Source organism: Grosmannia clavigera, assembly GCF_000143105.1.
Source record: "Grosmannia clavigera kw1407 unplaced genomic scaffold GCSC_140, whole genome shotgun sequence".
Lineage (NCBI taxonomy): Eukaryota > Fungi > Ascomycota > Sordariomycetes > Ophiostomatales > Ophiostomataceae > Leptographium > Leptographium clavigerum.
The window spans coordinates 813,754-827,349 of record NW_014040801.1 but is presented as its reverse complement, the minus strand read 5'-3'; the positions used below and the strand labels follow the sequence as shown (position 1 = coordinate 827,349).

The 13,596-nt window shown below is 54.4% G+C and overlaps 5 protein-coding genes across 5 annotated transcripts; 3 read left to right on the top strand and 2 right to left on the bottom strand.

The window, feature by feature from the left end:
• Positions 1-151: 151 nt before the first annotated feature.
• CMQ_1565 (flavin containing amine oxidoreductase) lies at positions 152-1,921 on the bottom strand (the record flags this gene model as incomplete). Its single annotated transcript, XM_014318644.1, has 1 exon — positions 152-1,921. One exon carries the CDS (start codon positions 1,919-1,921, stop codon positions 152-154), a length of 1,770 nt encoding a protein of 589 aa, XP_014174119.1.
• A 374-nt stretch (positions 1,922-2,295) lies between these two features.
• Positions 2,296-4,204, top strand: CMQ_1086 (membrane transporter; the record flags this gene model as incomplete). The annotated part of the gene is made up of 2 exons (XM_014318165.1): positions 2,296-3,871; positions 3,933-4,204. The coding sequence occupies 2 exons, from the start codon at positions 2,296-2,298 to the stop codon at positions 4,202-4,204; spliced, it is 1,848 nt and encodes a 615-aa protein (XP_014173640.1).
• A 472-nt stretch (positions 4,205-4,676) lies between these two features.
• Positions 4,677-5,920, bottom strand: CMQ_1278 (GPI anchored cell wall protein; the record flags this gene model as incomplete). The annotated part of the gene is made up of 2 exons (XM_014318357.1): positions 4,677-5,617; positions 5,677-5,920. The coding sequence occupies 2 exons, from the start codon at positions 5,918-5,920 to the stop codon at positions 4,677-4,679; spliced, it is 1,185 nt and encodes a 394-aa protein (XP_014173832.1).
• Positions 5,921-8,022: 2,102 nt separating this feature from the next.
• CMQ_1378 (gcn5-related n-acetyltransferase) lies at positions 8,023-8,838 on the top strand (the record flags this gene model as incomplete). Its single annotated transcript, XM_014318457.1, has 3 exons — positions 8,023-8,136; positions 8,202-8,750; positions 8,803-8,838. The coding sequence occupies 3 exons, from the start codon at positions 8,023-8,025 to the stop codon at positions 8,836-8,838; spliced, it is 699 nt and encodes a 232-aa protein (XP_014173932.1).
• A 2,890-nt stretch (positions 8,839-11,728) lies between these two features.
• CMQ_814 (f-box domain containing protein) lies at positions 11,729-13,159 on the top strand (the record flags this gene model as incomplete). The annotated part of the gene is made up of 1 exon (XM_014317893.1): positions 11,729-13,159. The coding sequence occupies one exon, from the start codon at positions 11,729-11,731 to the stop codon at positions 13,157-13,159; it is 1,431 nt and encodes a 476-aa protein (XP_014173368.1).
• Between the last annotated feature and the right edge of the window lie 437 nt (positions 13,160-13,596).

Below are 13,596 nucleotides of genomic sequence, written 5' to 3'. Positions count from 1 at the left end.
GCACACTTACTATTACGTCAAGTCACCAGGCAGGCATGCCGACGGTCCTCCGACCACGGCAAGAAAGTAATTGGGGTCTGCAACGAGCAGGCCGTTCGATCCGTTGTTCCAGATCGGGCATTACGTAAGCGAGACAAGCTAATCTCAAGCTCTACTCGGTCTTGATGGGGAGGCTGACCTGGTCGCCGCCATCGTACGGGATGCCAAAGGTGTCGAGCAGGTTGGTGGCAGCGGTCTCGCCGGTGGCGAAAGCGCCGTGGACACAGCCGTTGGCGACAAGGGTGCAGTGCTCGCCGGCAAACTGGAGGCGGCTGTGCTTGTGGGCGACGAGGGCATCAACGAGGAGGCCGGGCTCATCGCCAACCTTGGCGGCCGAGTAGGAGCCGAAGCCGGCGAGCGGGTCGAGCGTCCACTGGGTTCGCTCGATGCTGACAAGCCGCGGAAGGGCCTTGTAGGGCTCGGTTCGAAGCAGCTTGAAGAGTGGTTTGAAGAAGGCGTAGACCTCCTCGTCGGAGGCCATGGCCTCGACGCGCTGCGTGAGCGGCTCCGCAATCTGCACGCAGAGCTCCCTGCTGCCCGACATGAGCCAGGTATTGACCGTGACGGTGGGATGGGCAAGGATATTGTCGGGGACCGAGGAAGCCGACGAGAACGAGGTCGAGGACGAAGACGACAGCGAGGCCGACGAGGAGGACGGCGACGACGACGACAGCAGAGCGTTCTCTTTCTCATCTTCGTCGTCGTCGTCGTCATCGTCACTGGCTGCAGCTGACGGCTCGGGATAGTACATGAACTGGTCATGGTCCTTGCTCCAGAAGACGTCGGCAAACTCGAAAAAGACCTTTCCGAGGGCACCGTAGCCGGAGCGATCGATGCCGGTGCGGATGTCCGGCGGCAGGACCGGTGAGAAGGACAGCAGTTCGGGGCGCCGCAGCACGCCGAGAGGAGCAGTCATGACGACGGCATCAGCAACGAGGCGCAGCGACTGGTCATCGGGATCGTCAACAGTTACTACGGTCGACGGCCGTCCGACCAGGCCATCCTCGGACCACTCGACCTTTCGGACATGGTGGCGCAGACGGATGGCATCGAGGACGGTAGCAGCAGTCCAGGCGACAATCTTCTGGTAGTCACCCTGCAGGACGTACAGGTTCCGCTCGGTGACAAAGTAGCTGAGGTGCTTGGCCGAGGCCAATCTGGTGCTGGTGCCGATCCAGAGCTCGACCTCGCGGGTAGCCTGCGGGGCCCAGAGGCGCTCGTCGTCGGTGATGAGCTCGTGGCGGTCGACAAAGGCGTGGACGGCATCGTCGACGCTTTGGTCGGCGGCAGCAGCGTCGTTTTTGTAGCGCCACTCGCAATAGTCGGCAAACTCGTCGGCGACCTTCTTGGCCTTGAACTGGGCGCCGGCCCGACCACTGCGGGTGTAATAGAGCGGCGCACCGTCGTCAAAGTAGTACTGCACGCCCAGTCGCGAGACCAGCCGGACGAGCCGGTTCTGCGACGTCTCGTGCATCCAGGCTGCGCCGAGGTCACGACTCTTGCCGGGCTCTCGGCTGGCGCAGATGCGGCCGCCGATGCGGTCGCGGGCCTCGAGCACGACGACATCGAGGCCGTGGCGACGCAGGACCAAGGCTGCACGCAGGCCGGCAATCCCGGCACCAACCACAATCACCGTCTTCTTCTGGGGGGGCCCCGGTCCTGGAGGGGTGTCGTCCGTTGTGGTGCTCAGCTGGGGAAGTACATCCTCAGCCTCGTCAGCACCAGCAGCAGCAGAGCTGGCAACGGTGACAGCGACGGCGCTGGTGGGCGCGCTCGGTCGCCTCTCCAGGCCGGAGCCAGGATTACTCGGTTTTTTGGAACTGTGCGGCATGGGAGCCGTGACGCTGAACTGTTGGGAAAGCATCCTCTGGCAAGTCGACATGTGTGTGTGCAGGGATCTTTTCCTGAGACAGGGGCTGTTCTGATGGTGTGCTCACGGTCACTGGACGTAGATTGATAAACGTGCCGTCTGAAAAGCTGAAAAAAGAGGACGGGGAGGAGCAGGTAATACGGCCCGGATGATATGTAGAGCATTCCAGGCTTTGCGTGGTACGTTAGTCTACAAGGCTGCGTGGGGGATCAGCGGCCGCTAGGCCTGATCCCTCCAGGCTGGACCTGACTTATCCGGTTAGCAGGTGCGGAGTAGTGGACCGATTGGAAATTTTGTCCCGCGGCTAGCGAATCGTAAGACGGTTGGTGCTGACGCAGATTTTGTTATCTCTGGCGATAAGCATTTGCGCGACTTGCGCAAAATTTATGTCGCAGCCCACAGCGGCAGACAGACGGCTGCAGGAGAGGCCAGAAAGCCCCGACCAGACTGGAGACGGCGTGACAGAGCAGCGGCGGAAGCCTAGGGGATACACAGAAGAAGCGATTGAGCCCGTCTGGATCTGTTTGTCTGTCTGTCTGCCAGGTGAACGTGTTGCCTCGTCAGCCTCTCTAGCCTCTCTCACGACCAAGCAATCTCGCGACATGGACGAAGACGAGCAGCTGGCCGGCACCGAGCGCATCGTGGAGACGGCCTGCCACGAAGTCGTGTTGATGCCGCCGCCGACGAGCTCGCCACGCGACCCGCTCAACTGGCCGTCCTGGCGCAAGCACTGGCACGCCTTCCTCGTCCTCTTCGTCGTCGGCCTGACGGCGGCCACGAGCAACGATGCCGGCGGTGCAGCTGATGCGCTGCTGGCCATGGGCATCAGCTACGGCGTCGAGAACACGGGTGCCGGCGTGCTCTTTGCCGGCATCGGCTACGCCACCCTGCTGCTCTCGCCGCTGCCGGCGCTCTACGGCCGTCGCAGCACGTATCTGATCTGCCTGCTTTGCTCCGTCGCCGGCAGCGTCTGGTTTGCTCGGGCTCGCCGTCCGGCCGACGCCATCTGGAGCCAGCTCTTTGTCGGCGCGTCCGAGAGCTGTGCCGAAGCCGCCGCCCAGCTCTCTCTCTCCGAACTCTTCTACAGCCACCAGCGTGGCGCCGTCATGGGCCTCTATATCCTCGCCACCAGCGTCGGCACCTTTCTCGGGCCGCTCTTCGCCGGCCTCATCGCCGACGACGACCGTGTCGGCTGGACCTGGATCGGCTGGTTCGCCGTCATCATCAGCGCCGTCACCCTGCTCGTCTTCCTCTTCGCTTTTGAGGAGACCGCCTTTGATCGTCGTCTCGCCCTCGACGGCCTCCAGCAGCAGCAGTTGCGCCAGATGCACCAGCACCAGCACCTCGTCTTTCAGTCTAACGCCACCGACGAGCTCAAGAAGATCGAGTCCGCCATCGGCCCTCCCTCGTCTCCCCCCCCCGTTCTCGCCCTCGACGACAACGACCGGCCCAAGACGTACTGGCAGCGCATCGCCATCATCACGCCCTCGCCCATCCTCAAGGGCACCGGCTTCAAGCAGTACTTCCAGATCCTCTTTCGCACCATGCGCGTCTTCACCTTTCCCGCCGTCCTCTACGCCGGACTCCAGTGGGGCGCCCAGGACGCCTGGCTGACCTTTTACCTCTCCGTCCAGGAGGACAACTACTACGACGATCCCTGGGACTATGGCGACACGGCTGTCTCGCTCATGAACATCCCCACCCTCATCGGCGCCGTCATCGGCTGCTTCTATGGTGGCTGGTTCTCTGACCAATTCGTCACCTGGATGGCTCGTCGTCGCGGTGGCATCAGCGAGGCCGAGGACCGACTCTGGCTCTTGTACCCTGCTGCCATCATCAACCCGGCCGGTCTCATCCTTTTTGGCGTTGGCTCCGGCAAGGGATGGCTTTTCCCTCAGCTGTGGGCTGTTTATGTCGGCTTGGGAATGATCGGCTTTGGCTGGGGATGTGCTGGAGATCTAGGTATGTCTTTTGTTTCTTCTTACTCCTCCCGCGCTTCTCGTCCTCGGTTAACCCCACCCAGCTCTCAGCTACCTCGCAGACTGCTACCCCGACATGATCCTCGAAGGCATGGTTGGTGTTGCCGTCATCAACAACAGTATCGCCCTTATCTTTACCTTCTGCGCCAGCATCTGGTTGGAGAACAACACGCTTGCCGAGGTTTTTGTCACCATCGGCGTCTTGTCCTTTGTCTTCTTCATGACCACCGTTCCCATGCAGTTCTGGGGAAAGACCGCCCGTCGCAAGACTAAGAACCTCTACACCAGGTTCATTGAAGAACGTGACGGCCTCTGACACGACTTACGCTGTGGTGTTGCCTGTGACCGCGATCATTTCGCATCTTCATTGTCTGCATCATCTTCAGCGTCTTCATCGCCCACATTATATCTCTCTCTGCCCCTGTTTTTATTAATGTACAACTTAAGACCTCCTCACTTACATCTTCACTGTTCTGTTAGTCTATTATCTCGTGCATATATAAGGGATCGCCGCCCCCGCAATTCGGCATTTGAGCCACTAGTTCCCCTGGCAAGCGCGCATTAGCGCCTAACTTCTGCGGTTTAGCAGCCGCTTACCGTCTGTCCACGTCTACTGCTTGCATCTGCATAATGTGATTCCCTGGCAGTATATTGTATGTGTGTGAAAGTATAAAACTGCGACAAATTACTGCTGCTTAGATAGAATTGTTGACACGCCCCTAACATAGGCCCTTCTGGTCTATGGTTGCACCTGCTCGCTTCCAAAGACCCACGCTCATCGTTTCCACCTATGCCGAGGACTGACCGGAGCCACTAGGGGGAGAGCCGGACATGGTTTCGTTGCCACCCATGGTACCATTGCCACCGTCGCCGCCGCTACCACCGCCCATGGAAGAACTGGACTCGACATGGCCGCCATCGGCATCGATGTAGGCAGCAATGGCGTAGTAGGAATCGTCCTTATAATCGGCGCTGACATTCACACCAATCTGGATCCAGGCGAAGAGGCCGTCGGTAATGTCGTCGCCAAGGTAGAGGAACTCCGGAAAGGGGTCGTAGCTGCTGTCAGCCTGCACGATCGACCACATGTCCTCGTCGTTGGTCGTCACCTCGACCGTGTTGGTGTTATAGGGCGCGACAGCTTCGACGGCCGAGCGCAGCGTCTCGGGGTAGAAGAGTTGGCCGATGTGCGTGACCGGTGCATTCCAGACTGAGACGGTGCCGTTCGAAGACAGGCTGGCGTTCATGTGCGCAAGCAGGTGGGTGTGGGTAGCACGGTCCTGGTAGTGGCCAGGGAAGATAGTCTCAAACTCGACGACGCCGTCGCTGTCGGTCAGCTGGACACCACGTAGATACGTCGAGTTGTAACCGCCTGCCGCGTAGTTGCCGCTAGTGCTGATTCCTGAGTATACACCCGTAGCGTTGCAGTTCCAGATATCGACTGCAATCGCCGGCACCGGCTCACACGTCTCGATGTCGACGTACTGCGCTTCGAGGAAGAGGTCGACGCCCTCGCTGTAAAGCGTCTCCTTAACGTTGCTGCGGAACCACTCGCCTACAACGTAGTAGGGACCGTCGGTAACCTCGGGCGCAAGAACGCAGCTCGTGTTAGCGTCAAACACCGTCTCTAGCGACGTAAACATGTCGTAGTTGTACACCCCCGTCTTGTTATGGTTAACCTCCTCCCATGCCTCTAGTTCGGCGAGATCACGGCGAAACTTCTGGGGAGCTGTAGAGCGAGCATGTAAGCCAAAGCTTCGGACGACCCAGTTAAAACATCAGACTTACTCGACCGGATGTTCTTGCGCGCGCGCAAATCCTTCACCTTGGCCGCACGACGCTGCATAGCTCGCTTTTTCATGGCCTGCGACGCATCGCTGCCAGCACACTTGCCCAGCGCACGAGCGCCCATGTGGGCGTGGTGCTCGCGGGCAACAATCTCCCGCTTCAGGGCTGCCGCACTGAGCGGCTTGCCATGGGCAGCAACGAGGGAAGCGATGCCCAGGAGGAGAACGGCAGATGGGGCTACCATGATGATCAGTAAATCAGAAAGGAAGGAATAGACGATAGTCAGATAGATGGTAGAGCGGATGAGGTGACGAAGAAGTTGACAATGTTGAGACGGCCGGCTGCCTCCTTATATGCCTCCTCTCGGTCACAACTAGGTCATATACTCCGTACATATTCGCCTTCCCCGCCGCTTGTTCCATTAACCCGCTCCACCTAGTCTAGGTGACGCGTTCCGCAAGGCCTACGAGTAGTGTCACTATCTTCGACGTTACTATCCTACTGCTCGAGCCTCCCATTGTAGAAAACCACTAATAGATTTTTCGGAAAACTAGCTTGGGGTAGGTTCAACAAATCAGTCCGCTTGCATTATGAGCCTACGAGTCTAGGGCCTGGCTTTTCTGTGGGTCCTCTACTATCATGATGATTCTGTGAACTCTGGGCGAGAAACCTCCGTAATCTGCATACGTCGTTATGTAGCAATGACCAACCACCACAGATACATAGTGCTGTGTCTTTTCCAAGATGCGTTGCGTTGATGCTACTTCGGTTGTGTATTCGGAAGCAGCAGTAGACGTGGTAAAGAGGCAATGCTGAATTGTCACTACCCCTAACCAAGGTGCAAAAGTAGGGACCCTTTGACGTACTCGCCCCCCTACCAGCTCTGCCCTGGCTTCTTTCTATTCGCAGCCCTCCGATTGGGTCGCCCCGAACCAGAAAACAAAAATATCGGATAGGGTGCAAACCGACAGCCTGGGAGTTTCGTACCTCGTCCTAGGGGGCAAACCAGAGCCTGCCGAAGCTAGTGGGAGGCGGGATCTGCAAGACCGCGTAAGACACATATCTATGTAAGACTAGTGAGTAAAGGCGGAGAAGCGAGAAGACGGCAATGCCCCCTGCCCCTTTTAGCAGATACCGGAATTATCGTCCGAGGTTCAATCTGCATCACATTATGCGGCGTACAACGGACGACGTACGTTCTCGTTTCAGACAGAACGCCTTCCACTCCGTGTCTTCCACTCTGTAGGAATGCTTCGCTCTGGCAAAACCAGGTCGATCGATCATTGAAACGGGGCTGGTTTTTAATTTTATGTTTCCTAGTATAGCGCGGCCGAAGACCCATAAAAGAAACTTCAAAGCGCACTAAAGTCAAGATTGGAGAAGAAGCATTGCGTAACGGATCTTGGCATTGGCGAGGCCGCGTATCACCACGTCGCGAACCAGCTTTAAGAAAAAGGGTGGAACTGGCGCGCGGCCACAGCACAGCCGGATGAGCTGACGACTGCTGCGGGATGATACAAGGGCATCGGCACACCGCTTGTGGTAATGCAGCCATCTTGACTGTCATAGCTGCTGCTACGCTCATGGGCACTATAGAACAGGACCGTTGCATGTCCCGGCGCGAATGGGACGCATCCTAATGACCAATCACGATGCATTGACGGGATGGCAGCGGTGAGAGGCCGCGCACGCCATCAGCATCGTGTCCTTGGCAGGATGGCACGCCCGGTCTTATTTGGCTGTCTCCGAAGGTAAAGGCAAACCGGGCTGTCCTCCGACACCATCGCAATGCCGCAATGCCGCAATGCCACCCATCCGTCCAATATGATCAAACTGCATATATAGTCCAGCTTCCGATCGGCCAACTCCATTTTTGGTCTACAAGAATAATTTAGGCTATGTCCCTACGTGCGAATGTATGCGGGGACGAGTTTCCGTCACATATCAAAGCAATATTTACAGAAAGCGACTGGTCCATGCGTTCTCATCTTCGTTGCGCAACAGACATGTCTTAAGATCTACTTTTGTAGAGTACAGGTTGTCATTTCACGTGATGGAATTTTTTGCGTGGCGATGAACCTACACTACAAATTATTTATCGTCATAGCTTAGGCCTCTCCTCACATCTTTCTGCACTTCATTTTATTACAGGCATGAAGTCTCATACACTGCCAATGTTGAAGCTATAAGCCGATCATGCAATATGACTGATATCATCCTTTTCCCCCCATGTTTATATACTTCGATTCGGTCACGTGATCCGGAAACGCTTATCTCTACTCCGTAGACATTCTAGATCGTTTCAATGCTTCCCCTCTTCTGACACTATCTCGGTCTGCCGTGAAAATGGCCATCCAAATCTTGCCTCTGACGGCGGCTAATATTCCGCAAGCCGTGGAGGTCATACAGCAGGCATTTGCAGATGACCCCTACTTTCAATGGGCTTTTGACTCGGCCACAGTACGTACTTCTGGTGACAAAACCATGAGATACGGTTGGTGAGAGCGCTCTGACAAGTTAAACAGTTTAACAAGGAGAGGAACTGCGCATCTCTATCGTCACGATGCCACTGGGGCATATCAAATGCCATCTTCCACATTGCCAGGGAATCGAGTGAGGCGGGTGAGGACGATGCGAAGACGTCCCGGGTCCTTGGAGTGTCGTGCTGGCTGCCTCCGCACTCAGCGGCCGAGGCTGAGGGCTGGTACTCGTGGCTTCAGTCCTGGACTCTCTCCTTCAATCAGCTTCTCAACAACGTGCGCTATCTAGGCCACGGAGGACTGCGCACAAATAGGTACTGGATCTGGAAAGACCGTCAGCGCGAGGCGCAGTCGCAGATCTGGGACGATCCTCGCGGCTATTATTTTTGCAATATTATTGCCATTCGCCCCGAGGCCCAAGGAAAGGGCATCGGCCGACGGCTATTTGAGGCCGTTGCCGAACAGACAGATCGCGAAGGGATGAAGTGCTACCTAGAGAGTTCAAAGCTCACGCCCAACACGGAGATCTACGAACGGCTCGGGTTTCACATGGCCAGAGAGATGGAGTGTCGCGACGGGGATGATGTCTGCATGGTGAGTGTCAACTCTCGAAAGTATGGGCATCAAGAAACTAACCCTTTGCCAGTTGTATTGCATGGTGCGTGACCCGAAGTCGAACTGAATACGGGTTTCTATGATACCCAAAACTAGAGTAGAAAATTGTAACCCCTTAAAGAGCAGCATTATATTCCAGTTTGTTTATCGTAGTGCCTGTGATAACGACGATGATGTTTAACGTCCATATTTGCCCTTCTCCTCCTCGAATAGACGCATTTCTTCGAACATTCCAAACTATGTGCTCTCTGTTATGACCTTTCAAGACGAAAACAGCGCGCCTATGGCAAAGTTATCGACAGCTTCAGTTCACGTGCCTATAAGCTCCTATATCACGAGGTACTATAGGGATACAACTTTTGTCCCCAAGTCTTCTCGGCCTCAGGTATTGCCCATTTCTGCATCCACTCCGTTTGCAGAACTTGCTTTGCGCTTAGACGTTCGTTGGGTCTGAAAACAAGCATACCTCTGATCATCTTGAAAAGAGCATCCTTTTCTTCGTCGGCCATCACCTCTCTTCCCCTCCTCCGTCTTGGCGCCTGAATTGCGTCTTCAAAACGTTGATCGAAGGTCCACACTTCTCTCCCTTCTTCTGGTTTCCCGTTGGCGATGAACCTCTTCGATCTTCCTTCCCATGCCTCCCACCAGTCATCCGGCATAGGTCCTAAAGCATCAACCTGATCCATAGTGGCGTCGTCCTGTCCGAATAACCAGATCTCAAGAAAAGGCCTCGCTCCAAGGAGTGCCCAAATTATGCATCCAAGACTTCATACATCAGATGCGTATGATAAAGGCTTTGTCGGCTCAAATCTTGCTTCAGGTGGTCGAATTTGTAGAGGTGTGTAGGATTTAAACCTTAACTCATGTGCGGGGCAAAAAGATGACCCGAGATCAGCCAGTATGATCTTAGCTTCTGGCAGTGAGGCCTCATCGCTAGGCTTCCCAAGCCAGATTGGAGAGTAGACAAAAGCAAGAATTCCTGGTGACCCGAGCGGCTGTTTGTCGATTCTGACAACAGGCTCGGGGTCCGGGGCGTCGAATTCATCATACAGTTGTTGGGCTGAAAGCTTGTCAACGCTTGGCAATTGGAGGAGTATATTTCCCATATGAAGATCTGTCAATTATTAGAATTTTTTTCTGATTGCCGTAACAAGTTGGGACAGGAACTAACCCCCGTGCGCGTATCCCAATCCGTGAATATATGCCACCGCCATCATTAGCTGAGCAGCAAGAGACCTAGAAACCTGAAGCTGAAAAGGACTGTGTGACGCCGCCTCCGCCGCATCAGAAAGACTGCATCTTGCCAGCGTAGTGACGAGGCACGGATGTATTCCATTTGGTCCTGCAATGTTAAATCGATCTAGTAGATCGGGTATCAAGCTGACTCCAAATACCCTGCTTTCGGTAGCAGAGGCTGAAATTTGACTTATAATCTCGGCATCCTTACAGCCGCAGTCAGCCATGCCTGCTTTTACGGCGACGTACTTGGCCAGTTGCTCATCCCGGGCTAGCCATATGGTCGAGTAACTTCCGTAGCCGAGTTTGTGTACTATTCGGTATCGGTCCTTGTATATATCACCAGTAACGACAGGATGATACCCCCCCAGCCGGTAGTAGTCAAGTCTTTCTACGTCGTCGATATGCTCATAAAGAGGACTGTCAGCAGGCATGGTCGATAGTTGAAGCTTCTGCTTATTGACACCGACAAAATGCTGCCACGAATTTAGTGTCGAGAGTCGCCGTTAAACGGCTTGGAATATCGCGCGGCGCATCTCCGCGTGCGGGACGGAACCTTGACGAACGGCCAAGATATTGACGAGAGGTCAGAAGGCTGTTTATGGCTGCTCCAGGAAATTCGCACTTATAGTGGGTCCGACAAGTGATCATACCGAGTGATTAGGTCAACCTGCACGTGATAAAATTAAGCTCACCTTTAACTCAACGAAGTCTGAATACCTGTGAAGGACGAGAAGTCAACATCTAGCTTAGCTATGCAGCCAATTGAAGGAACCATATAGAGACTGATTGTACTATGCGTTGGTTCATAGTAGAACATCAATCAACAGACCAATCCGTATGCAAACAGATCACCACAATGTCTACCGTCAACATAGTCAAATATTATTTTCACAAAGATAATATACCTGCCACTGAGAGAGTCATGTGCAAGTTAGTGATCTTGGCGTATCAGACAGCAAGAGATAGACAGCTATACCCAAGAGTAGTCTACATTCGGTATGTTACGATTGTGCATCGACAAGTTTGTATATGATTAGAAAGGTCCGTGTCAAAATTTGGTGCTGACCCCAAAGCAAGATCGGGTTTGCATGCCACGACTTCTTTTAATGGTACTTAACAGAAAGACCTAAAGGGATACCACGTCACCCTTTGCTACAAAGATGACGATCAACTGCAGAAGGGCACACACGTCGCCAGTCATGGTTATGTAAATGACATAGAGAGTATGTCTTTCAAGGAGGCAACTCATGCGAAAGAAAAACCAGACTCAGCCAAAAAGAATAACAAAAAGCGGACTCCTGTTTGGCCATGTAACGATGATCTCTGGTCCGCTCCTGATATCGGATATGGGCATTGGGACTAGTTAAAGAAAGCATTTAGTAAAAAATGCGTTGTCTTTTCATTCTTGCTTGTCGCTCCGGGAAAGGCCCAGACATGGATAGACAAGTCACGTAGACCAGTAGAGGCGCACGAGGCGCACCGGTGCAATTATAAAGAGGTTGTCTGCCCCATATAAAACTTACTATTTGAGCTGTGTGAGCCGTTTTTTTCCAGCTGAAAATGGTAGATCAGGCATCAGCTGCCCAAGTGTGGAGACTGTGGCGAAACAGTGTAATAGCTGTGCGACCTACAAATACATACTGTACTTGGAACATCCGATCGCTGAGGCAGCAGCACGCTCTTTGTGCCATTTCTCGCTCTTGATCACACTCTACGTCATGGCTCCCCCCTCCGCCTTACTCAACAGTCTACCCATCGAGCTTGTCGATCTAATCGTCTCGTACCTGAATGTCAAAGACATCGCCTCGCTTCGCCTTTCATGTCGCGCCCTGAACGAAAAGGCCTCTTACGGCCGTTTCACGACATTCTTTCGTCGCAAAAACATCCGCCTGACTACGCATGACCTGGAGCGCTTGGTGTATGTGACCAGCCACGGCTGCCGCCTCGCATGCCTCCTGCAAGAATGCACCGTGACGGGCGTCTTAGACCGGGGTAGGAACGCATGTCTGCCGGCCGACGACGATGTGACGCTGGCGAAATCCACAGTGATAAAGCGGCACACAGAGCTCCTCACAGAGGCCTTTGGCAATATCAAGAAAGCGACAGCGCCCCGCCTACTAACAGGAGGCGGTGACGGGCGCAAAACCCCCGGCAGCGGTTTCGAATTGTTACACTTGCGTGTTGGCGTGCGATATAGCGGAGGCGTGCTCATCGGCGTGGAAAACTGCGGCGTCGACTTGCGGTCCGTTTGCGACATGGCGCAGCGGACCTTTCGTATCGCCATGGACGCACTCGAGACCACACAGCTAGCGGTGCGCTCACGCCTGGATCTCTTTCACGGACAGAGCCGCTGCAGCCTCAACAGCCGCGTCTTTGCTGATGTTTTGCACGAGAAGATGGTGCCGGCGACATCGCTAAGACCCGTGTTTGCATCTCTGCAACACCTGGCCGTTAGCTTGGATATGCCTCAGCACACTCTGGCAATACCGGAGATCGAGCGCGGTGCTGTTACAGAAGACGAGGTCGGCCACGCCGGCCAAGCCACGGAGCGACAGGCTTACTTCTGTACAGAGGCTTTGCATGCGGCCCTGGACCTTGTCACTGCCAACGCTTTTCCACAGCTCGATACGCTCAATGTGCATTGGCTCTATGTGCTCGCGCCCGAGAAATCTGTCCTGGAAGAGACACCTCTGTTGCCTCTGCAGTCCTCCACACCGAGGCTGCTGACAACAGGAAGACGCCTTAGCTCTTGCAGCCTCAGTGGCACATTTACCACGGCCGACTTTCTGCTGCAATTCCTCCAGACGCTCCAGCCCAGCCACGTCGCGCTAAATTACTCTCGCATGCCTACGGGCACTTATGACACTGTATTTTCTTACCTGGCTGATCCGGCCAGTCCCGTCACGTCCTACGATCTTGATGACCTGGTCGTGGTCGGCGACCAGAATCGTGTTTACGTCCGCTTTTTAGGTCCGATCACACCGAACCTTTCACGCCGAGGCTTCTCAGAATCCACCACTCTCTCCCGGGGCCCTGGCGAGGCCAAGACCAACATTTGCTTTGAGCCGTCGTCAGGCTGGCCTGTTGGTTCTACTTATTATGGCCATTGGCGCAGACAAAAAGAAAGCGTATTTGGTCCTAGGTACTGAACAGGTTTGCACCGGTGCTTTCAAGATGATCTGTAGTACATTTCATATCCGGTACCATGCGCAAAAGAAAGTCTCCAAGGTAATCCATGTCTAAAGCATATACATGTTTCTTACACTTTGTTGGTTTAAATCTCAATGTTCAGCGAAGCAATTTTTTGCGTAACAAGAGGGATTGCATGGTCTTCTTTTCATCCTCATTGTCCTAGTCGTCAATATCTTCTAAGATAATTGCCTCGGATTAGACCGTAACGCAGTAATTGCAGGCAGTTCCAACTAGCCAGAATACCTGTAGCACAAAATGGTGCCTATGCGTGAGTTGATCTGCAGAATAAATGCTTGCATTTAGATGATACTAGGTGCAAGCTTTACCCGAATATAATCTCACCCAAAGCACATGCACCCAGTAATGAAGATCGATATCGGAGGAGCTGGGCCTA